The sequence below is a fragment of the Myxine glutinosa genome, chromosome 7 (assembly GCF_964187855.1).
Source record: "Myxine glutinosa chromosome 7, kmMyxGlut1.1, whole genome shotgun sequence".
NCBI classification, from domain to species: Eukaryota; Metazoa; Chordata; class Myxini; order Myxiniformes; family Myxinidae; genus Myxine; species Myxine glutinosa.
In genome coordinates, this window is record NC_136267.1 from 8,943,987 (window position 1) to 8,970,291 (window position 26,305).

The 26,305-nt window shown below is 47.7% G+C and overlaps 1 protein-coding gene across 1 annotated transcript in view; it reads left to right on the forward strand.

Moving 5' to 3' along the window:
- LOC137430697 (N-chimaerin-like) overlaps positions 1-26,305 on the forward strand; it is a 247,066-nt gene that overhangs the window by 209,541 nt on the left and 11,220 nt on the right. The window contains exon 12 of the mRNA XM_078781272.1: positions 14,608-14,713. Within this exon, the coding sequence (XP_078637398.1) occupies positions 14,608-14,713 (106 nt within the window). The remainder of the gene's footprint in view (positions 1-14,607; positions 14,714-26,305) is intronic.

The following is a 26,305-nucleotide window of genomic DNA, read 5'->3' on the forward strand; positions in this document are numbered from 1 at the left end:
ATTTCAAGTGAATCGGATGAAAATTGAGGATTTTAGAAATTTGAAATTGTTGATGACCCCTGGCCTATGTTGACTGTTTGGCCTATGCTGATCTCAAAAATAGTTGGTGGTTGCTTTCAGTAAGGTAATATGAAAATCCTTTTCAAATTTCAAGCCAATCGGATGAAAATTGACAATTTTAGAAATTTGAAATGGTTGTTGACCTTTGACCTATGGTTATCCCAAAAATAGTTGGCGGTTGAATTTAGTTTGCTGATATGTAAATCCCATTCAAATTTCAAGTGAATCGGATGAAAATTGAGGATTTTAGAAATTAGAAATTGTTGTTGACCTTTGGCCTATGTTGACCTTTTGGCCTATGTTGATCTCACCAATAGTTGGTGGTTGAATTCATTGACCAGATATGCAAGTCCTCTTCAAATTTCAAGTCAATCGGATGAAAATTGAGGATTTTAGAAATTTGAAATGGTTGTTGACCTTTGGCCTATGTTGACCTTTTGGCCTATGCTGATCTTTAAAATAGTTGGTGGTTGAATTCAGTGTGCCGATATGTAAATCCTATTCAAATTTCAAGTCAATCGGATGAAAATTGAGGATTTTAGAAATTTGAAATGGTTGTTGACCATTGGCCTATGTTGACCTTTTGGCCTATGCTGATCTCAAAAATAGTTGGTGGTTCAATTCAGTTAGCCGATATGTATATCCTATTCAAATTTCAAGTCAATCGGATGAAAATTTAGGATTTTAGAAATTTGAAAAAAGTGGTTGACCTTTGGCCTATGTTGACCTTTTGACCCCAAAAATATATACGATTTTGTCGGACCACGAACTCTACCATTTGGTGAAGTTTCGTGAAGATCGGTTTAAAATTGTGACCTATAGGCAAGTATAAGTGAGCGGACAGACAGACAAACAAACAAACGCACAAACCGGAGTGATCAAGATACTTGCAAAAAAATTTTTTTTTTTTGCCAAGTCACAAAGAAACAGACAGAACCACAAATGCAACTGACCAATATACTTGAAAAATCTTCGATTTTGCAAATAACAAACAAGCGGACTCAAATGCAATACCCTCTCCTCTGGCGAGGCAGCAGATAGTGCAGCAGATATGTGCAAATATTGTGGGTTTGATGATAAAAGCATAGAATTTGGCTCACATTTAGTACATACCACTAGGAAGATTTTTGGGTATAGGGACATTGCATATTCCTCCTGGGGCCAAAATGGCGGCCATTTTACACAATGGCCGTGATCGGGTATTACATAACACATAATCTGTAGGAGTTGTGCACGTTTTTCAACTGGAGATGCATGCAAGTGATGCAATATCACTTAAAATATAACCTGGGATGCCAATTAAAGGTCATACACCTTACATAACCGATTTATTGGGCCTATTAGGCAACAATTACGCAAAATTTGGGTTTTCTTATGAGTTTTGTCTGTATTTTGCACTCTGAAAATGATCGGTTTAACATTAAACTGCACTGCCACTGTGGAAGTGCGTTTACCCTTACATATTATCTTACATTTATCTTTTACCCTTACATTGTCAGTGGGTACATGTCTACATCATATTAAAATATAACAATCCGCCATGCGGACAAAGGCGATCTCGGTGAGCAAACCGAGCATCAAACGTACATTAATGCCAACCACCCATTTACACATGTACGTTATGTAGTTGGATCTTATCAGCTAACGAAATATTCTCATTGGGTATTAAAGCATGGTAGTAGATGGGGTCTGCAATCCCCAGTTGACCTATACAAAGGGGTTATGGTTGTGTTCTCTAAGCCGTCCATGATACTGCAAGTTCTACTCCCGAGCACACTGTCCGCCACAGTGGCATAGTGCCGTGCACTGGAGTACAGCCTTCCTACACTTGCATTGTCCTCTGCATCCCTTCTTGCAGCCGCATCTGAGAAGTTGCCGGCATGCTTGCGTTGCCTCCAGGAGGGTTGTCCAGCAGACGTCCCAGCCAGTGTCACTCTTCACCCACCCCCATTCGCTAGGGGATGGGAGCTCTGCAGCAGCAACCATCATCTGGCCCCAACAGTAGCCAGCTTGGTAGGCAGTTCTCCTGATGTGCTGTCTGAGGGCTTCTCGAGTTGGTGGGAGAGCATCTATTGCTCGACCCTTCTGGGTGAAGAGCTGCTTACGTGCATCGTTGACATGCTCGTGGCTGCTAGTGCGATCATACAGGAGAACGACGAAACGCTCCAAGGTGTCCAGGCTGTCATCTACGATTGATGGGTTTGGTGTAGCGCCCAAGGCACAGAAGGTCGCAGTGACCTCATCACAGGCCTTCCACGTCTCCCATGCAGTATTTTTGCTCCTGCCTCCAAAGCTTGACACGGTATCACACCCAGTGAAGGCATGAAATGAGGGTAGTCCTCGACACTTGTCAGGCCCCAATGCCTGGGCCATCTCGTGAGCTGCTAAGAACCTAAAGCTCTTCCCGGTACTGAAGGCAACCCACAGCTCATCTATGTTGAGGCGTTCGGCTGCTGCCAGCGCAAGGACTACGACATCCGTGTCAACTGTGCGGATCGATACCTTGGTGTAGCCCTGCTTCACAGCATCTTCCACGTGGAGCAGCATCCTGGTATCTGCTTCTTCATGTGTACATGGAGCAAGACCAGCGATGTCTCTGGCATGCGTACAGACCACGTCTTTGTGGAGAGTGCTGATGACTTGTTTCTCTGTCTCTTGAGCAGCTAGTCTCGTCGCTAGGAAGGAGAACAGCTCCATCTTGTTCTCGTCGATCCGTAGGAAGGCCTGCCAGTTTCCTGGTATGGAACTAGATGGCTCGACTCGTCTCCGGATGCCTCTACCTCTCTTTGTGCGAGTGTCGGCCTTCAAACTGTCTGGCAGGTATTCATCCCAGACGACATCCACTCTAATTGCATGCTGTAGCTGAGATGTGATGTACGGCAAGAAAACCTGTGTTGCATAGTCAGAGAAGGTCTTCGCACCACCAGGTGCCAGCATGTTGGTGATAGCTGCTCCATCAAGGATGATGACTTCAACGTGAGGACTGGCAACATTCTCTTGTGGAGGGATCATATCTTCTAAGCATCCCACGAGGTCAGACTTTTTGCCCAGTCTCATTTTGCCCATCTGTGACAAGGCAGGGGAACAGGCCTGGTTCTTATGAGCAAAGAAGTCGTCGAGATCTCCATCACGCATCTGGGATGCAATGAACAACCGGGAGAATAGGGAGCAGTCATTCTTGAGCGACGACAGCTGAAGCTGGGTTCCTGATTTCTCTCTGACTGGAGATCGGCTGAAGAGGGGAAGGTTGCTTCTGATTGGGTCGGTGATGGGTTTCGTCTGGTTCACAAGCCGCTCATTGACATACGTGTGGTACTGCTCCTGCCCCAGCTTTTCGATCTGGCGCACAGTGTTGATGACTGCTGGGTCTGCCAGGTCCCTGCTGTCTAGTACCAGGAGATCATTGCTGTCATCACAGAAGGGGTTCCCCATCTCTCTCATGACACCGGAGAGTGACTTCACATCTCGAGCAAACGCCAGCTGTGTATGCTTTGCCTGCTCATGGTGCCTGGAATCAGTCTTCTTTGTTCTCGTCTCTGCTGTGGCTTGGAACTCAGCAATCACTCTTGCCATCTCAGGACCGGACACCATCCAGCGCCGCAATGATGCAGGATTCTCAGTCAGTCCGACTGCTCCGCCATCGCCTTTCACTGATGCGTTATTCTGCTCATGTGCCTGGTCGATGGCCAAAGCAGAGAATGCATGTGTTGTCTTCTTCACTGAGAAGTTCCCAGCCATGAACTCTGCGAACACATCTGGATGCTTGTCTTCGAGTGCCACCATGTCATGCAAGTGAACTGGAATCCACCTTGCGTAATTTGTGTGCCCCAGGGCAAAGAACCAGGGTACAATCTTGGTCAAGGCATCGATGTAGAGCATGAAGTCGCCCTCACGTAGCGAGCTCACGTAGATCATGATTTCCAGTTCCAGCTGCAGGATAATCGACCAGAACTTGAACTTGGGACTTGTATCAGCTCGGCTAGCACACCAGTCTTCTACTGACATTGGAACCTGTCCCTCATCCAACCCGTCACAGTATTGGGTGTAACCCTCCTGTCGAAGGAGATACAAAACACTAGCTGTGACCTGGTGAGCCCATCGAGTGCGCATCACATGGGCGGCTTTGATGAAGGAGTCGGCTGTTCCAGGTGTAGCAACTCCTGCCTGGACCAGGGCTTCCGTCCATCCACTGCAATCGAGAAGGTCGCCCAGAGTGTTGAATGATGCCTTTTCGATGTGGAATCCAGCAAACAGGATAATGAAGGAATCTTCTCCATGTGTGTGAGGCCAGCTCCATTGGATCTGTTTGGCCAGCGTGTACAGTGGTTGATCCGCGGTGATGACTGGGACCTGACCAGGATTCAGGATATCCACTGCCCTCTTGATGACGTCCGTCGTCCATGGAGTGGCGAATCATGGCCACAGAGTTGGCCTGATCATAGAAGAGGGGCAGCAATGAGGTAATGGCCACACTGCTTGGATCCACTGGTGCTGATTGCTCGCTGGCGTGGTATGCAGCCCATGACATGGTCTCGTCTCCAGTGAGCGGTGTGCCTGCAGTCACCATCTTCCCCATCTGATCCAGCCACCTGTTGAATGAGACAAATGAAACAAGACAGTAAACAAAACAGTGGTGGTTAGTTGGTGTAGACGCACAAGGCTACTGTCATTGTCCGAACATCAAATACAGCCAGTCCAGAATATGCAGTAATATCATTGCGTATTTACCTGTACTCAGTCTTCACTGCTTGAGGTATTAGGTGGCATTCACTTCTGTTGGGACCCGCCAACTTTGGTATAGGTGGGTCACGTTTACTCAGGAGCACGGGAGGCACGCTGGTGTATGATTCTGGCAGGTGGGCAACTGTTGTCGCAGTTGTTGCAGTGTTGTCTGTGTCCACAATCCGTTGAACTCCAGGGACGTCACTATTCGGGTGTTGGAACAAAGAGATTCCTGTACCATGGAACGAGTCCTGAGCACTTGTCGAGCTGGGGTTGTGGTCTATGTTGTCGACTGCTCCCGTGGTGAACAAGCCACCCTTCAGTTTGGGTGGGCAAACTGCTCCCTCCAACATGAAGTAGCGACAGATGTTGTTCCCCAACTCAGACGAAATGCTCAGCACCCTGTCGCAGGCGATGGACACACCAAGGCGGTACAGCTCATCAACGAGGTCTCGTCTGCGTGTCTTCGTGTGCATCATCACACCCAGGTACACAGGCACAGGTGTCTCCCTGTTGTGACTGTGCTTGGTAGATTGTACGGAACCGGTGCTCTTGCGACGGCGTGCACAGCTGTTGAACATCAGGAGCTGGGAGATTGTAAGTGTAGGAGCTGGTATAGATGAGTGGCTTGACTGTTCATGGATATTGGGGCCATTGAAGATCATAGAAACCAGTGCGATGAGTGAATTTGGCACCGACTCTTCCTGGCAGTGGGTGTCAAATGAACCACTGAAGGCAGTCGTCATCTTCAGCATGTCTCTTCGGACGATGTTGGCAGCTCTAGCCAGATGAATGCCATCACTGTTGGCATCCTGCTCACATGCCTTGCGCAGGGCTGTTCCAACATCCTGGTTGAAAGCAAGTAGAATGTCTCGGCCTCACTTGTGCTCCTCTAAGTCATGAAAATGCCTCAAAATCGTTTTTTGAGTTCGGTTGAGTGAACACGCCCAGTCAGGACTGTTCCAAGCTGCTCCAGCCTGGTGTTGTACAGGGTTGCCAGGTCTATCAGCTTGAACACTGGTGCCACAGCAGAGTCCATACGGGCTTCCTCAATGTAGGACACCAGTTCAGCAAGGGCTATGCCGTGATTTACATCATCTTGGCCTGGACCCTCATTCATCTTCGTGCCTCTGGCTTTGTTGTACAGGGAGGCTAGACACTTCACATGGTACTTGGCCTCCTGTGCTATAAGATCTCCTCCACTTAGTTTAGCCAACAGTGGTTTGTCCTCTAGTTTCAGGGCACATTTCCTGACACGGGCATCAAGCTCAAAGGTGGAAGCCTCGTGCAGAGTCTCTTTACCCGCCTGTCCGTCACAAAAGAAACACTTGTCAACTGAAGGTTGTGGTTGGTCTACACTATGACGGGTGTACTTCCTTGGGACATCTGCACTGTGCTCACAGGAGGTTTTCCTCTTCTCGGCTCGAAACAGTTGGGTTTTGTTGTATTCGAGTCTACATGAATCATGCCACCTGGCTCTGTGGTGCTCGAATGTTGCTTGAATGCCCTCACCATCATCCAGTTTAGAGAGATCTATAGTCTTTGGCAGACATCCGAACTTGCTGAAGGCGAGGAGATTGTCTGCAAGAGTCTGGAACCCAGAACCACCGGTGCTACGCTTTGATTCAGCTGGACAGCATAGCTTCTCAGAGGTGTCTTTCTGACATAGCACACACTGGTCCCAATCTGTCAGACATGGAAGATGTGTTCCAGATGAGCCGGGCTGTTGGGGGTCCGACATCATAAAACGTTGGGCCATTGTCAGTCAGTCAGAATACGTTTAGGGTACAGCCACCAGATGCAACCACCACCGTGACCTGAAAGCAGAATTAGCAGAATTAAGATATGCACAATGTCTCAGCTCTAGTACATATGTAGCAAGACAGATCTGTCAGATATAAGCATGACAAGGAAGAAAAACGTTATTTGCGTCCCTGTTAGGCCACCATACATAATTGTGTTCAAGTCCATGTGAGGCCTATGCATAACATGTCAATAACAAATGATACATAGATCCACTAGAATGTGTTTTGCACCAACCATAGTTGATACAGTATACACATATGGACTGGCATAATTCGGTCACTAGTCATTGTTGTGGAAAACCAATCAGGTCCACACAACTTTAGTCCAACGGGTTGGTTTAATTGCATTTAGATCATGACATCATCCTGTAAAGTAGGAAATACAATTCAGTATACGATGTGACATCACATGGGACCATTGATAACATTTAATGCAAGCAAGCTGGATATTCTATGCATGCGTACCGTTAGCGAGTCTACTAGATGTAACGTGTCACAGGAGAAGTCTCGGAGCTCCGTCTGCAGCAGCGGGTCTTATAGTCACGCCCCTAGTGGTGTCAACGAGCAACGAGCATCACCCCGGGTTCAGTACGAATACGATTTCACTACATTCTCCCCCCGTCAGAATTATACGGCAGCGCGGCTAAAAGCGAGTGAGCGTCAGCACGAATAGGGTGCGGAACATCAGTCGACCCAACCGTATCGGGCCGGGCGGAAAATTTCTCTGCCAGCACGCGTCCGAAAGTCCCCGGGTACGGCATCACGTATCCCTGTGTCCCCGGCGTCGGAGGCGCCAACAGGGTCGGGTGACGAAGGGGGTAACTCCAAGTCGTCGGGCCCAGGTAGTCCCGGCGAGGGGAGGGTCGGTAGACTGTCGGCGATGGGAGCGTCGGGAGAGGCCATAGTCTCATAGATGGGTTCGATCGGTTCGTCCGATTCCCTACTTAGGTCGTCGACCCCGCAAGGGGCAAGGTGACGGACGGAGACAGTAGTCTCACGGCCATCAGTCGTCATCACACGAGCATGCTCAGGATTAGCCTGGAGAATCTGCACTTTGTCCACTAGGGGGTCGTACTTGCTCGCGCGAACCGCCCGTTTAAGGTAGGCCGGCCCGGGCCCAGCGAGCCAACTGGGCAAAGACCGTATACACCCCGAGCTCCTGGGGTGGTGGAAAAGTCGCTCGTGGGGAGTTTGGTTGGTTGCCGTACTCAGGAGAGCCCTGATCGAGTTCAACGCCGCAGGTAGCGACCAAGCCCATTTATCGAGGCCCCGGCCGAGGGTCCGGAGGTGGAGCATGACGGCCCTCCAGATAATCCCGTTGAAGCGTTCGATCTGCCCATTAGCCTGGGGTCTGTACGGCGTGGTGTAACTTGAAGCAATGTTATTTTGGAGCAGATAGCCGCGCACTTCCTGAGACAAGAAGACCGCACCCCGGTCGGTATGGACATAAGCCGGGTAACCGAACATTGAGAACAAGTTCTGTAAGCATCGCATCACCGTGGCAGCAGTCATGTCCGCGCACGTATAAGCAAAGGGGAATCGCGAGTACTCATCAACGATAGTGAGCAGGTAGCGAGAGCCGCTCGACACCGGCAATGGGCCCTTGAAATCCATCGCCAAGCGTTCCCACGGGCGTGTAGCCTTCACCAGAGTCCCCATGGGAGGGTTATAGAAACGCGGATTGATTTCCGCGCAGATAGCGCAGTCGCGACAGATACGGCGGATATCGTCAATCGAGTATGGGAGATTCCCACTCCGCACAAAATGAGCGAAACGCGTTACGCCGGGATGGCCCGCCGTGGCATGCAGCACCCGTAGGCCCTCCAAAGAGGTGATACCCGCACATGTAGCCGGTCGTGATAAGGCATCGGCGGCCTGGTTATCCTTCCCCGGGCGATATTTGATGGTGTAACAGAAGTCGGCGAGTTCGATACGCCAGCGAGTGATTTTCTCATTCTTAATGTGCTGGGCGTGTAAGGTGTCGTACATGAACGCAACGCTTTGCTGGTCCGTGATGATTTGGAAGCTCCGCCCGAGTAAGTACGGGCGCCATCGCCGAATAGACTCGACGATCGCATACGCTTCCTTTTCAACGGACGAGTGTCTCCGCTCGGCGGTGGTAAGAGTCCGTGAAAAGAAAGCCACGGGACGCCCCCCCTTGGGAGAGGGTCGCCGCGATGGCCTGATCCAAGGCGTCACTTTCGAGGACGAACGAGCCGCTCTCGTCGATTGTCGCCACGGCGGCTCGGGCGATGTCGGCCTTAAGGCCCTCAAAGGCCGCCAAAGCGGCCGGATTCAGGGGGAAGGTGTCGCAGGCCACGAGGGGGCGAAGTTTCGCGGAGAAACTTTGCACCCATTTGGAGTAATGGGCGAACAGCCCAAGGGCGCGCTTCAGGGACGCCCGATCAGAGGGAGGGGCCATGTCGAGCAAAGGTCGCAGACGCTCCTTATCCGGAGCGACAGAGCCATGGGTCACGGTGTACCCCATAAGATCTATCGTGCGTAGGGAGTATTGGCACTTATCTTCGTTCATAGTTAAGTGATACCGCTGCGCGACCTCAAGGAAGCGCTTCAGATTAGCATCATGGTGCCCTTGGTCATATCCACAAACCGTAAGCTTGTCGAGGTAGACGAAAACATCGGTTAAGTGCTCCCGCGCAACGAGGTCATCCATGGCCCTCTGGAAACAAGCGACCCCGTTCGTTACCCCAAAAGGCAATCGCGTAAATTGGTACAACCGCTGCCCCGACTCAAAGGCGGTATAGATATGATCCGCCCTAGAGATAGGGATCTGGTGGTACGCACTACGGAGATCGAGAGTGCTATAGACCGAATACTGGGACACCTGTTGCACTAGCGCGTCCATCCCCGGAAGGGGGTAGGCATCCAGCTGTGTAAAGCGGTTAATCGTTTGGGAATAGTCGATTACCATGCGTCTGCGATGGGCCTCGCTGCGCACCACCAAGACCTGGGCGCGCCACGGCGACCTACTAGGTTCTATGATGCCGTCTTTCAAGAGCTGAGCCGTTTCGTCCGCAATGAATTGCATGTCTGCGCGAGAGTAGCGCCGTGATTTCACCGCGACAGGGGTGCAGTCGGAGGTTAGATTGGGGAACAGCGAAAGCGGCTGGACGTCCATTTGCGCTAGGGCGCACACCGCAAGCGCGTCGTCCGCCCCCACAACAAGCGTGTCAGGCCCACCAAACTCCATTACCAGACGTCCATGCAGCTTAAGAAAATCATGTCCTAACAGAATATCAGCACATAAAGCGGGTAAAACCATAAGGTGTACATCAGGGAAAACCCGTCCCTTTAGCACGAGTTTCAATCGGCATTCCCCCTTCGTGCTGAGTCGAAGCCCCTGGGAAGCCATGAAGATCCGTCTCGTAGACCTCCAGATCCGCCATCCATGCCTGAGCACAAGTCGCTGGTCGATGAAACTATCCGTAGACCCTGTATCCACCAAAGCTCGAACACAATGGCCTTCGACCATGAGGGGAATAAGGGCTTGAGCCAGGCCAGACGAGGCTGCTGGGAGCGGGACTGAGCCCCCCGAATGGGTCGGACCAGCCTCGCGGGTGGATCCTACGCCAGCAGCAGTTTTGCGGTCGTGGCCGGAGTCTGCGTTGACCATGGGGAATCCATTAACGCCATCAGAGGGCTTTCTCAAGCATTCCGGTGTTTCGCGATTCAAAATCTGACAATGCTGACGGGAAAAGGCCTCCGTAGTATTTGAAATCGCCTTTTGACACTTTTGGCAGAAAAAGGCCTCCGTAGTATTCGAAATCGCCTTTTGACACTTTTGGCAGCAAAAGGCTTCCGTAGTATTTGGAATCGCTTTTGTCGGCGCGTGGGCCACTGTTAGCTCGTGGACGACATGAGGAGAACGTTCCGCTGGGGCTTGGCGAGGCTTCAAAGCCCCTTGCGTGGCCCGGTGTTTGGTCAAGGACACGGACTTCATGCCCGATGGAGGATGAGACGGTGGTGGCTGTCCGGTGACGCCCGCCAAGGACGTCTGAGCGCCCAGGGGCCCGCAGAGAGGGGCCCTCCCCTTCGAATTCGGGTAAGGCGCCGGGTTTCGGGCTCGGCTCTCGGGCTCCGCAATGAGCCCATTCAAGGTCGCCGCGCCCGCGCGACCGCGACCGCGCGAGTCAATGAGCCGCGAGCCGCGTGCCGTTTTCCTGCATACTTTCGCGTAATGCCCCTTTTGCGAGCACAAATGGCATATAGCGTCTCGTGCCGGACACACGACCCGGGCATGGCGTGGCCCCCCACAGAAAAAGCATGCGGCCCCGCGTAAGGCCTTGGGTCTGGTCGTAACGGCAGCCATTAGGGCTGGGTCTTCCTCCGGAGCATCCCGGAGTTCCGCGAGCGGATCCGCGTCCTCGGCGGTAGCGCTCTCTGGCCGGGCGTGTAGCGTGGTGCCCGCCAAGAGGCGCGTGCGATCATAGGTGTTCGATTGCATCCGCGCCTCAGTGTATACTGTCCCTTGCTCGAGTGCCGTAGCGAAGGTCAGGTCGGTCTTCTCTAAGAGTTTGAGCCTTAGTTCCTGGGAGGAGACCCCTGCAATGAAGGCATCTAAAAGACGATCATCCTGAGCCTGCGCGGGTGTCCGTGGCTCCCTGACGCTGTCCAGCAAGAGCTGCCGGAGCTCCTGGGCATAGTGGTCCATCGCCTCGTTGGGCTGCTGACGTCGCGTTTGCAGCAAATATCGTGCATACACCGGGCTTTTTTCCTTTATGTACAGCCATTTGAGCTCCGCGATGGAGAGGTCATAAGTCGCGCATTGAGCGATCGAGTTGTACACCCGGTAGTCGATTTTTGAATGTAGTGTGGCTAGCTTCGCGGCAGCAGTCGGCGCGGTCTCAGGCTCATCAAAAAGATTCTCCAGTGTTCTGAGCCAGTGCTTCAGTTGCAAGCCACCATCCGGGGCTTGCGGGTCGGCGCAGAAGACGGACACCGTCAGCGTCTTGTTGCCAGCCATGTCGGTAGATCTTAAATGCAATTAAGTGTTGTGGAAAACCAATCAGGTCCACACAACTTTAGTCCAACGGGTTGGTTTAATTGCATTTAGATCATGACATCATCCTGTAAAGTAGGAAATACAATTCAGTATACGATGTGACATCACATGGGACCATTCATCTATCTATAATTCCAGTAATCTCTGTGTGTATGTATGTATGTATGTATGTATGTATGTATGTCTGTGACCGCTGTTTCTCGACAACCACGGGTCCGATATACTTTAAACTTGCCAGGTATATTGCTGGGGACCCGAGGATGTGCCTTTTCAAGGTTTCATATTAATCGGACAAGTAGTTAGCGAGCTATGTCCAAAAAACGATTCAACCAATCAGAGAGCAGCGAGCTATCACGTGTGCCGAACGTGGCGAACAGACTCTGCCTCGGACGGCACATTTGAGAGCGTATTCATTTATTTCACGTTGGCAAACTATGTTGGCGTTAAACTATGTTTTAAAACTAATTAAAACTACTTTGCGATTCTTTCGCTTTCCTGCGCGTTTGTGCACGCTATGGCGATTTCTTTACCAAACTCTGCAAGCCGTTCGCTTTGGACCAAACCATTTCATGTAAATAGAGGGGGGGGGGGATTGTCACCGTACTCGCAAGCCGTTCGCTTTGGACCAAACCATTTCATGTAAATAGAGGGGGGGGGGATTGTCACCGTACTCGCAAGCCGTTCGCTTTGGACCAAACCATTTCATGTAAATAGAGGGGGGGGATATAATTTTAGATATATATATAGTACGGGCATGCCCTAGTAACATTTAATGCAAGCAAGCTGGATATTCTATGCATGCGTACCGTTAGCGAGTCTACTAGATGTAACGTGTCACAGGAGAAGTCTCGGAGCTCCGTCTGCAGCAGCGGGTCTTATAGTCACGCCCCTAGTTGTGGTGTCAACGAGCAACGAGCATCACCCCGGGTTCAGTACGAATACGATTTCACTACATAGGGAAATAGAAATAGGGAAATAGGACCCTCATGTGGTCACTCACAGTCCCGAGGGGCGCATAGATGTGACTAGTGACCGAATTATGCCAGTCCATATGAATTTTATAACACACCACCTCTTGAGGGCGCTGTAAACTGTCAAACATTAACGGCAAGTATCATAATACTCAGACGATCTTTGTAAAAACCATTGCAAATTTTACCACTATGGACCGGTCCATAGTGTCGCGGCACCACTATGGACCGGTCCATAGTGGTAAAATTTGCACTGGCTATGCAATAGGCTATACTAGTGAACCACACATGAGTGTTTTAGCCAATCGGGAAGGAGAATCAACAAGAGGTGTGTTATAATTCAACTTATGGGCGAAAATAGTAAACTTTGGCCGCCATTTTGTAACATGGCCGCCACAGCTACCATGGGAAAAATATGCAATGTCCCTATATCCAAAAATATTCCTAAGGGTATGTCCTAACTGTGTGCCAAATGCCATGCTTTTATCATCAAACCCACAATTCTGTCAAAATATTTCAGATATCTGCGGTATGGTCCACGGATCACCATATATTTCACATATACTGAAATGCAGACACAAATATTATATTTTCGTCAAAAATCGTCAGAATTTCGCCAAATCTGTTGTGGTCATGTGTTAATATACCTCAGCGATTGACAAATCTGAAATCAGAATTTTATTTGAGGTCAAAATGACCCTGTGAGGTCGCTCCGTACTTTGCCTGCTCGTGATGTGCAGTGTGATAATTAATTCCATGCCCCCTTTAGAAGACTCTTCTTCTTCACGCAATAACAACTTCTAGCTTCCAGACCGTACATCCAATCATCTTGAAATTTTGCACACATTTTACACTTCATTACCTCTATAATATAAAGTTTCACGTTGATCAATGAAGCGGTTCAATAGTTATAATTTTTTTTAATATTTCCGTTTAATTATTTATATCTGCCAAACCACGTGACCTATCGCAAATTCCAAAAGGTCATTTTAGTAGACTGATATGCTGAACACAACTGTGAAGATTCCCCTCGATCGGATCACAAATGAGGGAGGAGCTAGGTTTTAAAAGTTTATGCTTAAAAACGTCATAACTCCGAAACCATGTGACGCATGACTTCTTTCTCGCTGACTTTTTTGTTCGTCATGGGTATGCGATTCCCCCTGCAAAGTTTGGCCTCGATCTGTTCAGTCGTTTAGGAGAAAATTGGATTTTAGTGGCTTTTCACTCAAAACAATATGGCGTCCGAATCACGTGACCTACGACGTCATAATAATTTTATTTCGGCATTAATTTATACCGAGAAGATGCTCAAGAAATTTCATCTTGATCGGATAAAGTTTTTTACTTGTCGAATTATGACGTCATAACGGCGGCACCTATGACGTCATCATTCACCTGTTATTCCGCATGGAGAGTTCTTTTCAATGAGACCTGTCTCAATTATTTCTGTGCAGTGGTTTTTGAGATATAGAGGTGCAAAGTTTTTTGGTTTTTCCAAGATGGCGCCCGTACCACGTGACCTGTGACGTCATAATATTCACAAATATTCTACAGGAGGAGTCCCTCTTGTGGTGAAAATTTCATGTCAATCGGACCAACGGTTGCCGAGAAAATGAATTTTTCAAATGCAGACACGCACATACGTACGTACGACGTCGGACGGACCCGAATGCTTAACCCTGCTTTATCTTCGCGAGCGCAGGGTAAAGATTCATTTGGACACCTGTGCCAGAATTTCAAAAGTGATGGGCCAAATCTGATGAGGGTTTCCACTTGGTTGAGAAGCCGTTATTTGATCTCCAACCAAGTTTGCTTATATCTGGAGATGGTTCATCAAGTAAACCTGAGTCGGGTAATTGAAAATGTGAAACAAATTTGGCAAATGTAAGGATTTTCTCTCTGTTCATTCTTTAAGTTGAATATGATCCAATGACTCGAATTAAATGGTTCGTTTTGGATGTACCAGGTACAAACTCGTCTACATTGTCACTCCCTCCTTGCTTTTCTTGCATGGTGTTCTCAGAAATCTCTGACTCAGATGAGAGACTGGAAGCCATTCATGAAGCCCTCAAACTGCTGCCTCTGGCCCACTACGAGACGCTGCGCTTCCTCATGTCACACCTCAAACGGTATGTCACCTGGTTCTCGGTATGTCACGTGGTTCTCGGTATGTCACGTGGTTCTCGGTATGTCATGTGGTTCTCGGTATGTCACGTGGTTCTCGGTATGTCACGTGGTTCTCGGTATGTCACGTGGTTCTCGGTATGTCACGTGGTTCTCGGTATGTCACGTGGTTCTCATACTATGTCTCATCCGATTACAAACTCTCATAGCACATGGTGTACCATACTTACATCACGCATTTGGCACTAACCTGCAGAGTTTTTTATGCTAAGTCACCGGAGGAATCATGTTTTCGGGTTGTCCGTTCCTCATTCCATCCGTCCGTCCGTCCGTCTGTGCATCCGTCTGTCCGTGATGGGTATTTTTTAACCGCGATACCTTCAGAACGGCTGAAGGGATCTTGGTCAAACTTGGTACAAGTACTCGTATGTATAATGATGCGACTATGTTATGATTGAGATACTATTATAAGATGAACTGATTATATTATGGACTCCAGAGGTCAGAGGTCTCGTGAGGTAAAAATTCTGTTACTGCGCTAACTTGTGAACCAGTGATGGCATTTTTACCAATCTTGGTACTGTAATATTTTGATTTACGAACACCCTGCATTCTTGAAAAGTAGTTTTTAAATCTAAAGTTCATAAACCAGGAATGATTTCCCCATATATTTAATGATATACAGATAGAGCCTGGTGTTGGCTTAGCGGTTAGGGTGCCGGCTTGGGATCCTATGATCCTGAGTTCGAATCCCGGTCTGGTGTTGGCTTAGCGGTTAGGGTGCCGGCTTGGGATCCTAAGATCCTGAGTTCGAATCCCGGTCTGGTGTTGGCTTAGCGGCTAGGGTGCCGCTTGGGATCCTAAGATCCTGAGTTCGAATCCGGGTCTGGTGTTGGCTTAGCGGTTAGGGTGCCGGCTTGGGATCCTAAGATCCTGAGTTCGAATCCCGGTCTGGTGTTGGCTTAGCGGTTAGGGTGCCGGCTTGGGATCCGAAGATCCTGAGTTCGAATCCCGGTCTGGTGTTGGCATAGCGGTTAGAGTGCCGGCTTGGGATCCTATGATCCTGAGTTCGAATCCTGGTCTGGTGTTGGCTTAGCGGTTAGGGTGCCGGCTTGGGATCCTAGGATCCTGAGTTCGAATCCCGGTCTGGTGTTGGATTAGCGGTTAGGGTGCCGGCTTGGGATCCTAGGATCCTGAGTTTGAATCCCGGTCTGGTGTTGGCTTAGCGGTTAGGGTGCCGGCTTGGGATCCTAGGATCCTGAGTTTGAATCCCGGTCTGGTGTTGGCTTAGCGGTTAGGGTGCTGGCTTGGGATCCTAGGATCCGGAGTTCGAATCCCGGTCTGGTGTTGGCTTAGCGGATAGGGTGCCGGCTTGGGATCCGAGGATCCTGAGTTTGAATCCCGGTCTGGTGTTGGCTTAGCGGTTAGGGTGCTGGCTTGGGATCCTAGGATCCGGAGTTCGAATCCCGGTCTGGTGTTGGCTTAGCGGTTAGGGTGCCGGCTTGGGATCCTAAGATCCTGAGTTCGAATCCCGGTCTGGTGTTGGCTTAGCGGTTAGGGTGCCGCCTTGGGATCCTAGGATCCTGAGTTAGAATCCCGGTCTGGTGTTAGCTTAGCGGTTAGGGTGCCGGCTTGGAATCCTAGGATCCTGAGTTAGAATCCCGGTCTGGTGTTGGCTTAGCGGTTAGGGTGCCGGCTTGGGATCCGAGGATCCTGAGTTCGAATCCCGGTCAGGTGTTGAATTAGCGGTTCGGGTGCCGGCTTGGGATCCTAGGATCCTGAGTTTGAATCTCGTCTGGTGTTGGCTTAGCGGTTAGGGTGCCGGCTTGGGATCCTAAGATCCTGAGTTTGAATTGCGGTCGGTCGATCGTTGAATTAACACCAGGGGGGTTGACTCAGCCTGTCATCCTTCCGAGGTCGGCAAATTGAGTACCAGCTTGCTGGGATGAATGATCCCGCTGTGTACCCCGATTTAGAATAGGTACATCGTATCCTTGCGCATCCAAAGAGGCAACTAAGGGTTGGCGTCAGGAAGGGCATCCGTCATAAAAACATGGCCTCAAACAGGGAACCATGATTGTCATGGGGCCCGCAAGGCTAACTCCCACTCATTCATTCATTCATTTAATGATATAGTTGGTGGTGTTGCCAAAAACAACAACATTTCCACCCCAAAATGAAATAATAATGTTGAAAATATTAAAATAATAATACAGATAATCACAATAATCCTTACTATAATTGACGGACCAGTGTGTGTTTGTTGTGCTACTCCTGCTACAGTTCTGGGCCGATAACATCCCGACTTGATCAGTATGACCCCAATTAGTGTATGGAGGTGTTTTTATCTTTACCCGTGGTCTTCGGGGGAGTGGAGGGACACAAATTCTCGATGTAAATGTGTATCGTGTAGCGCCACCTCCAGGTGGGAGAGGGTATTACAAGTCGTTTACAGTATGCCCAGTATTCCTGTCCACACGTTTTCCAGCGCAGTTGGGTGTTTTGAATTAAAAGTAGTCGCCATGTTTTTGTTTTATTCACGTAACCCGGGTTATTTTGTTTTTTTCCGGAGCAATTGAGGCAGCTGTCAGTTGCCTGTACACCGCCCAAATCAAGGTATGTGTCCGAATAGTCTAGTCAAATTTCTGGGAAACGTGAATTCATGAGGCATTTTTGAGTAAAAGCAAGCAAACCACTTTTTCTGGGGTAGTTTCTCGTGCTGAATACGAATCTGTTGTTTGCCAAGCCCAAAAATGCGTAATTAGGTCACTAATCAAGGTCAAAGGTCAATGAGTGCAAAATTCAAAATTTTTGAAAAAATGTTTTATTTTACATCACCTATCTGTACATTTCAATTATTTTACAGTATTTTGTCTGGTAAGGTTACTACAGCTTTTCACAATTATGAAAGTAAAGGGAATTGTGAAGGGAAAAAATCAGATTTTTGTGAATATATCCGTAATGAAGCAACTTTTCGTTTTTTGACATACTGTTTTAATTCACTTGAATTGTTGCCTTAAATACCATCAGTGAAGTGATTTACCTGAGTCCTATATAATAGCAAGATTGTTTTCTACACTAAATGTCAATATTTGACTAATTAGCCACTTAATTAAGGCTAACGGTCACAAGGCGCAAAGTGCACTTACATGGCACAAAATGCACTTCATGGCAAACATGTTTGGAGTGCAGGCAGTTGATCATTATCACATGTATTCTTAATTAATCCTGAATCAATTGCAGTCTGTCAGACTGATTGGCTGGAAGGAGGAGCCATCCAGGGGAATGCCAATTAGCTTAACTGTGTAAGCTCTGACCCCCCCCCCCCCCCTACTTTGGCCTGTTTCGACATGGTGTTTCACTGGCATTGCACTTGCAGGCCTCAGTGCAGAACTGTTTCCCCCACTTCCGACAAGAGCAACTATCAGAACTGCAACCTTTCTTGCAACCACACTGAGTAAGTTCTCGGCATCCCTTTGGAATTGACGGTAAAGTTGTAAGAACCGGTGACAACTTGTCATCAACGAGTTTCCATCCACAATCAGTCGGCGGTGGCAGATCTGTCATTGGATTACTGGCCTCTCTCCAAATGAAACTTTGGTAGTTTGCACGCTCTATGTGGAACTTTGCTGCATCACTAGATGGAGGTAGGGTCTCCGTTGCATGGCATTTGTTGAACAGTTTAATGCGGGCTTGATTACAGTTCTCAGATGGTTCCTTGTAGATATGGCAAATGAACTTTTCAGCATCTTCTGTGACCTTCTTTGATGGTGTCGGAAACTGCTGTTGTTGGATCTTTTCAACTGCTGTTGGTATATCCAACGTTGACGTATTGGATGGTTTGATGTCTCCAAGACCGCTTTCAGCAGATGGCCCCCTCTGCCAGGCAGCTAACTGAGTAGCGTGAAATGTATTTTTGCCATCTAGGGTAGAGTCATTGATGTCAATATTGTCGCCAGAAAAATGCACAAATCGTCCCGAAACCAGGTTGCTGGTAACAACTGCCCCAGTTTCTTGATCAAGCGCTTTCAGAGTGTTTTCAGCCATGGCAGTGTCATACCTAAGAACCCGGTTATAGCTGATTATGTGCCCAGCATTATGGAATAGCTCAACTAATTTCTTTGATCGAGTTGACTGGTGCAGCGTCATACCCATTCCAACGTGTTTAGGCGGTGCCTTCTTGTCTCCACATACACCATAGACCATGTCTTGTCCAATGCTAAGGACCCTTGTCTTCTTCACCCAACCAGTTTCAGACATCTCACTTTCGTCAAACTCAGCATCGACACTACTTTGGCCTCCAAGCAAGATATTCACAAACATGAGTACAGATGGTGGTACACTTGCCAACTCTGCTTTTTCGCTTACATCGCAACCTTCGAATGCAGGATGTGACATGATATCACTGCGGAGTTGCAGAGCAACGTGCACTAAAGACAGAAAATGATCATCCTGTTGTCTAAATATGGGAATATAGTCTGCACTGTTCTGACCGCACACCATTTCTGAAAGAGGTATGTGACTGAAATGTCGTGGAAGAAGCAAAGTTTGTTTCTCTGAAGGCGCCAAATTTCTTAGCACAAGAAATTCATAAATGTCCCCAATGCAATTCGACAAAGTTTCTTTAAAAGTCCCCAGTCTACTAAGATACGATGTAGGAATTGTGCCGTCGCACTCACTGGCTAACTCTTTGTACCTCTCGAACACTGCAGATAGTTCAAATACGTGCCCTTTCTCAGCAGAGTGACGCAGCTCTTGACACAACCATGATATCGCCATGTCTGCTGATTTGCTTTCAGTTTCCGCCCTTTTGACATCCCTAAAGAATTTACTAAGACAGTTAACATGGTAACATGCCTCAGCTGAGATTAAATCATTCTCATTTGCAGTACGGACTAAGATGTTATGTACAAATTTAGCTTTTTCCGTAATTTCATTACTCATTTTGAAGGTTGTGACACGACTTGTCTTCTGCTTCTTGTCAAAGTTCTGGCAGAACATACACAATGTCCAGTTCATCTTAGTAGTACTACTGCGTAAAAACGGACATGCTTCAGCCGAAACACTCTTTCTTTCAGGATCTTTTTCGTTTTTCGATTGTTCCTTGGCTAGCTTAGCATTTATTTTCCCCTTGTGTGTGTATGCAGAGTAACATAGCTTATGCCATTTAAGTTTGGGGAGACTTTCTGGAGGCTCTGCAAAGAGAGTCGAAAGCCTGTCCACGGCTGATCGAAATTCATAGTGTCTAAGTTTGCATCGGAGCTCGGTCGCCTCTCTGATGGCAGCAATACCCTGGTTTGTCTGGTTGAAAATCGTATCTTTGACCTGGCTAGTTCCCTGACAAATGATACAAAGTTCAAACGACACATCCTCACGCTGTCGCTTGAAGCTGGCAATAGGTTCCATGGTTGGCCTGAGGGGAGAAACAGAAACCAAACTAAGCACCAGGCACGCATGTTCTGACCATGAAAACTACAACGTTGTATGATATACTGCAACAGCCCTTAAATGATCGAATAAGCGCAGGCAGTGTTGGCCCGGGTTTTAATCTTATTCTCAAAGACACAAAGTAAAGCTTCTTCAAGACAAAACATCTAACCGATATCACTAATTCATTAGTGGTAGATGCATTAGGCACTCATCGTCAATGCCCATGCCCTGCCTGTCTTTTTGCTACTGTTAGGTAAATGTACATGTATGTAGGCCTGCCTATGATGTGAGATGTCAAGCATACATTACACATTTGTATGTACATGTATCTCACCAAAGAAGAATGCATTCCTTTACTTTCATTTGATTTTATATTTCATTTTTTAACAATCTTAAAAAGACCCTTACCTGTACTCCTGAAATGTTTAATGCCTGATGCCTAGGGTACGAACTAGATGGCTTATGCTAGGCTATTAGATTCATTCTTCATCATTAAGGGTCTATTGAAGAACACCCTGCTCTGTCTGAATGGAAATGATTTGACAAACATGGCAAATGCATTGGGGTCAGAAAGATGAAGCCACTTTCACTGTTGAGTGAAAGGGATGGTTTCAAGTGCAAGTAACTGTTACGTCATTGCAAGACTTTCGCACTCATTGACCTTTGACCTATGTTGTTTACCGGTGACATTTAGATTCTGTCTTTATAAAATCTATCTCTAGACCATCAATAGGAGCATAAAAACTCTGCCCCATTGTGCATTTAGAGGTTAAACTGCAAGCAAATTACGCAAAAACTAATTGTCGCCCCTTACAGAGATAAAGGCAAATGAGCATAGATGTGTCCTCACGTTTTCCTTTAAAAATAAGATTTTGAAAAGCTTTAGCAACCTTACTAGACAAAATATTGTAAAATAATTGAAATGTACAGATAGGGGATGTAAAATAAAGCTTTTTTTCAAAAAAATTGAATTTTGCACTCATTGACCTTTGACCTTGATTAGTGACCTAATTACGCATTTTTGGGCTTGGCAAACAACAGATTCATATTCAGCATGAAAAACTACCCCAGAAAAAGTGGTTTGCTTGCTTTTACTCAAAAATGCCTCAATCATTCTATAAAGGCACATTTTCAGATTTTTTGACTAGGCTAGAAGAACGTGTTGCATGCTTGGAACAAGATCGCCCGTGAGGCAGGTACTCTGCTAGTAATAATAATTATAAGTGACACGAATGTCACTTTCAAGGTATGGTGCCTCGTAAGATGTGAAAACCACCCGTCACTTGCACCCAAAGTCTCCATTGTGGAAGTGGAGGCAAAACCACCCGTTAACTACCACAAAACCAAAACGCCAAAACCACCCGTTTACCACCACAAAACCAAAACGCCAAAACCACCCGTTAACCACCACAAAACCAAAACGCCAAAACCACCCGTTTACCACCACAAAACCAAAACGCCAAAACCACCCGTTTACCACCACAAAACCAAAACGCCAAAACCACCCGTTAACCACCACAAAACCAAAACGCCAAAACCACCCGTTAACCACCACAAAACCAAAACGCCAAAACCACCCGTTTACCACCACAAAACCAAAACGCCAAAACCACCCGTTTACCACCACAAAACCAAAACGCCAAAACCACCCGTTAACCACCACAAAACCAAAACGCCAAAACCACCCGTTTACCACCACAAAACCAAAACGCCAAAACCACCCGTTAACCACCACAAAACCAAAACGCCAAAACCACCCGTTTACCACCACAAAACCAAAACGCTAAAACCACCCGTTAACCACCACAAAACCAAAACGCCAAAACCACCCGTTAACCACCACAAAACCAAAACGCCAAAACCACCCGTTAACCACCACAAAACCAAAACGCCAAAACCACCCGTTTACCACCACAAAACCAAAACGCCAAAACCACCCGTTTACCACCACAAAACCAAAACGCCAAAACCACCCGTTTACCACCACAAAACCAAAACGCCAAAACCACCCGTTTACCACCACAAAACCAAAACGCCAAAACCACCCGTTAACCACCACAAAACCAAAACGCCAAAACCACCCGTTTACCACCACAAAACCAAAACGCTAAAACCACCCGTTTACCACCACAAAACCAAAACGCCAAAACCACCCGTTAACCACCACAAAACCAAAACGCCCAAACCACCCGTTTACCACCACAAAACCAAAACGCTAAAACCACCCGTTTACCACCACAAAACTAAAACGCCAAAACCACCCGTTTACCACCACAAAACCAAAACGCCAAAACCACCCGTTTACCACCACAAAACCAAAACGCCAAAACCACCCGTTTACCACCACAAAACCAAAACGCCAAAACCACCCGTTAACCACCACAAAACCAAAACGCCAAAACCACCCGTTAACCACCACAAAACCAAAACGCCAAAACCACCCGTTAACCACCACAAAACCAAAACGCCCAAACCACCCGTTTACCACCACAAAACCAAAACGCTAAAACCACCCGTTTACCACCACAAAACTAAAACGCCAAAACCACCCGTTTACCACCACAAAACCAAAACGCCAAAACCACCCGTTTACCACCACAAAACCAAAACGCCAAAACCACCCGTTTACCACCACAAAACCAAAACGCCAAAACCACCCGTTAACCACCACAAAACCAAAACGCCCAAACCACCCGTTTACCACCACAAAACCAAAACGCTAAAACCACCCGTTTACCACCACAAAACTAAAACGCCAAAACCACCCGTTTACCACCACAAAACCAAAACGCCAAAACCACCCGTTAACCGCCACAAAACCAAAACGCCAAAACCACCCGTTAACTGCCACAAAACCAAAACGCCAAAACCACCGGTTAACCGCCACAAAACCTAAACGCCAAAACCACCCGTTAACCACCACAAAACCAAAACGCCAAAACCACCCGTTTACCACCACAAAACCAAAACGCCAAAACCACCCGTTAACTGCCACAAAACCAAAACGCCAAAACCACCCGTTAACCGCCACAAAACCTAAACGCCAAAACCACCCGTTAACCACCACAAAACCAAAACGCCAAAACCACCCGTTTACCACCACAAAACCAAAACGCCAAAACCACCCGTTAACCACCACAAAACCAAAACGCCAAAAGCACCCGTTAACCACCACAAAACCAAAACGCCAAAACCACCGGTTAACCACCACAAAACCAAAACGCTAAAACCACCCGTTTACCACCACAAAACCAAAACGCCAAAACCACCCGTTAACCACCACAAAACCAAAACGCCAAAACCACCGGTTAACCACCACAAAACCAAAACGCCAAAACCACCGGTTAACCACCACAAAACCAAAACGCCAAAACCACCGGTTAACCACCACAAAACCAAAACGCCAAAACCACCTGCACTAGAAGCTGTGACACATTGAGCATATACCATGATCTTTTCTTTGTTGTTGCGTTTTGTAATCACCGATATATTTATACCACCGCGATGATTTTTTTTTTTTTTTTCTATCCACAATCGAGGCTCGTGTAAGAGCTAACACATTGAACATGAAAACATGTACAGACACATAAAACATGCAATGGAGGGAGTGGGAGACAAGAGGGGGGAGGGAGAGGGAAGCACAACAACAGCAGAGAACAGGGACGTAGGTAGATCTGTGGAAGGGGGAGGGCTGGGGGAGGAGGGAGGGGTACACGGTAAAGCAAATGAACACGATTAGGAATTTCAGGAAAGAAGTTGGAGATTTAAAGAGGCGGATTTGGGGTGTTTCCATGGGGGTATAAAAGATCGCGGGAGATTCCACGGGGATAGAAAAGATCAAGGTTTTGGATGGGGGAGGATAAGAGATGATGGTGAACAGCTGTTTTAAAAACCTGGAGGAAGAAGAGGGATTGAAGAGAGTGAGGGAGTTTGTTATAGAGGCGGGAGAAAAGAGGAATGAAAGAGTGAAGGTGAGCAGAGAGTCTTGATTTTGGCAGTTTCACAAGAAGACGGTTGCAGGCAGATCTTGTGCGACCTGCAGGAATATTTGGGGGACAGAGCATAGACAGAACAGGGGGGGGGGGGGGGGGCGAGGCCGGAGAGGAGTCGGTAGAAGATAGAAAGACCACCAACCTGCCTGCGGTGAGAGAGAGAGAAAGGCCCTCAGAATCGGCTACATCGCGGGAGATTCCAATGATTCTGAAAGCTTTGGTTTCTACAGCGTGAAGACGAGCGAGGTGTGAGGCAGGTGTGAGGCAGGAGCACCGGCCCAAATGGGAGAACAGTATTCCATTGAGATGTGGATGAAAGCGTTGTATGTGGTGAGGAGCTCAGGTGTGCCAAGGAAGGAGTTGTGAAAGTCATCCCTTGTGAAGGACGGAGACAGACAGGAGCACACATGTTTGAGAGGTTTCACAGTTGACCACCAGGCCTTTCTCCTTCATGTCATAGGGGTCAAAAAAAGAAAAGCCTTGCTTGGAAGAACAGTTCATCACCCCAAGGTCTCTGTGATGATGGGACTGATGGTGGGACATGGGTTGCCCGATTATTACGACATTCTTGTTTTGACCTTCATGGAATGAGGTTGGTTTCTCAGTAATGATTTTGGATTTTCAGGTTTAAGGAAATTTGCTTGTTAGCTCGTGTCTCTATATACCACAATGTGGAAGAACGAAAGGAAAATCACTGCAGACTAAGAGTGAACCGATGGAGAAGCAGAATACGGTCCTTGAAGGAGGACTTCCATGAGGAGTTTATTTCTGGACCCGAGGAGAAGCTCAACCAACCCTCATGTGAGAGAATGAGTGAGTGTGGAGTTGTTGGCTCGGTCAATATGACATTCTTCAGCTAGCGGGATGTTCTGCGATGCCAAGTCGTGGGAGTTCGTCGGCGACTGCTTGTCGACAGAGGATGCCCAGTCGGCGACTGGTTTTGGAGGCCAGATTTGAAATGTGGTTTTCCCAGGAAAGATCATGGCAGATGGTGAGACCCAAAAGTTTGAGACCTTGACCTACTTGCGAAATCCCTAAAATATGTTGTTGGCCTATGATGACACTCAATAATGCTTGGTGGTTGAATTCAGTGACCTGGCATGCAAATCATCTTAAAATTTCAAGTCAATCAGATGAAAATTGAAAATTTTAGAATTTTGACAAAGTTGGTGACCTTTGGCCTCTGTTAACCTTGTGACCTGTTGACCCCAAAAACAATAGGCTTCTTGCTTATGACCAACTCTACCATTTGGTTAAGTTTCATGAAGATCGGTTGAAAATTGTGACCTGTACGCGACTGATATACAGACAGACAGACACACAGATAGAATGAAAAATCACTCATCGAGTGACACTTTGCCACACAGCACAAAGTCGATTGGCACTCATCAGAGCAGATGGCTCGGCCAGAATGAACAGCTTTTGTTTTGGATCCCACCGATAAGCGAGATCTGAACCAAAAACTTAAATCCACCTAGTTTTGTCACAACTCGTCCACAACTTTTTGAGATATCATGATATATATAGTTTTGGCCCGATCTCTCATTTTTAAAGACAAGGCCAATGTTGAGCTTTTCACATGAGACGATAGTGCCGAACGGAATGGAAGAGGGGGGGGGGGGGGGTGAGTGGGAGGGAAGTGATTGAAGGAGGCGCTGGGGCATTCTGGGGTCTTCCCCCAGGAAATTATTGTTACGTTTGGGGTTGTAGGGTGTGGAATACCTAACTGTGCGGTTAAGGTCGTTTCTGTGTCTTCACAAGGGGGGTGGAGCTTGTGCTAGTTAAATAAGGCTTAATAGTAATAATCCCCAGTGTGTAACACCTCCTGTAATTTTCCCTTTGTTTCTTACAAAGATTGGCCCCATTGCTCCAACCACTAACAAGCCTGACTGAAACAGCATTTTCCGATTAGCAAGTAAACCCTGCCTCAGGATCGCCGACGTCATCCAAATATTCTCTGTCAGAGATTAGACCCGGCCTCCAAGGATCGTGGCTGGCGAGCCACGCTCCGAGCTTCGTCATTGGGTGTCTAGCAGGTCGTGAGGCACCGCCAGAAGGGGATGATTGGTCAATGCTGTCTTTGTGACATCACATCCCAGAACACTGTACACTAGCAATGCTGTCTTTGTGACATCACTTCCCAGAACACTTTAGACTAGCAATGCTGTCTTTGTG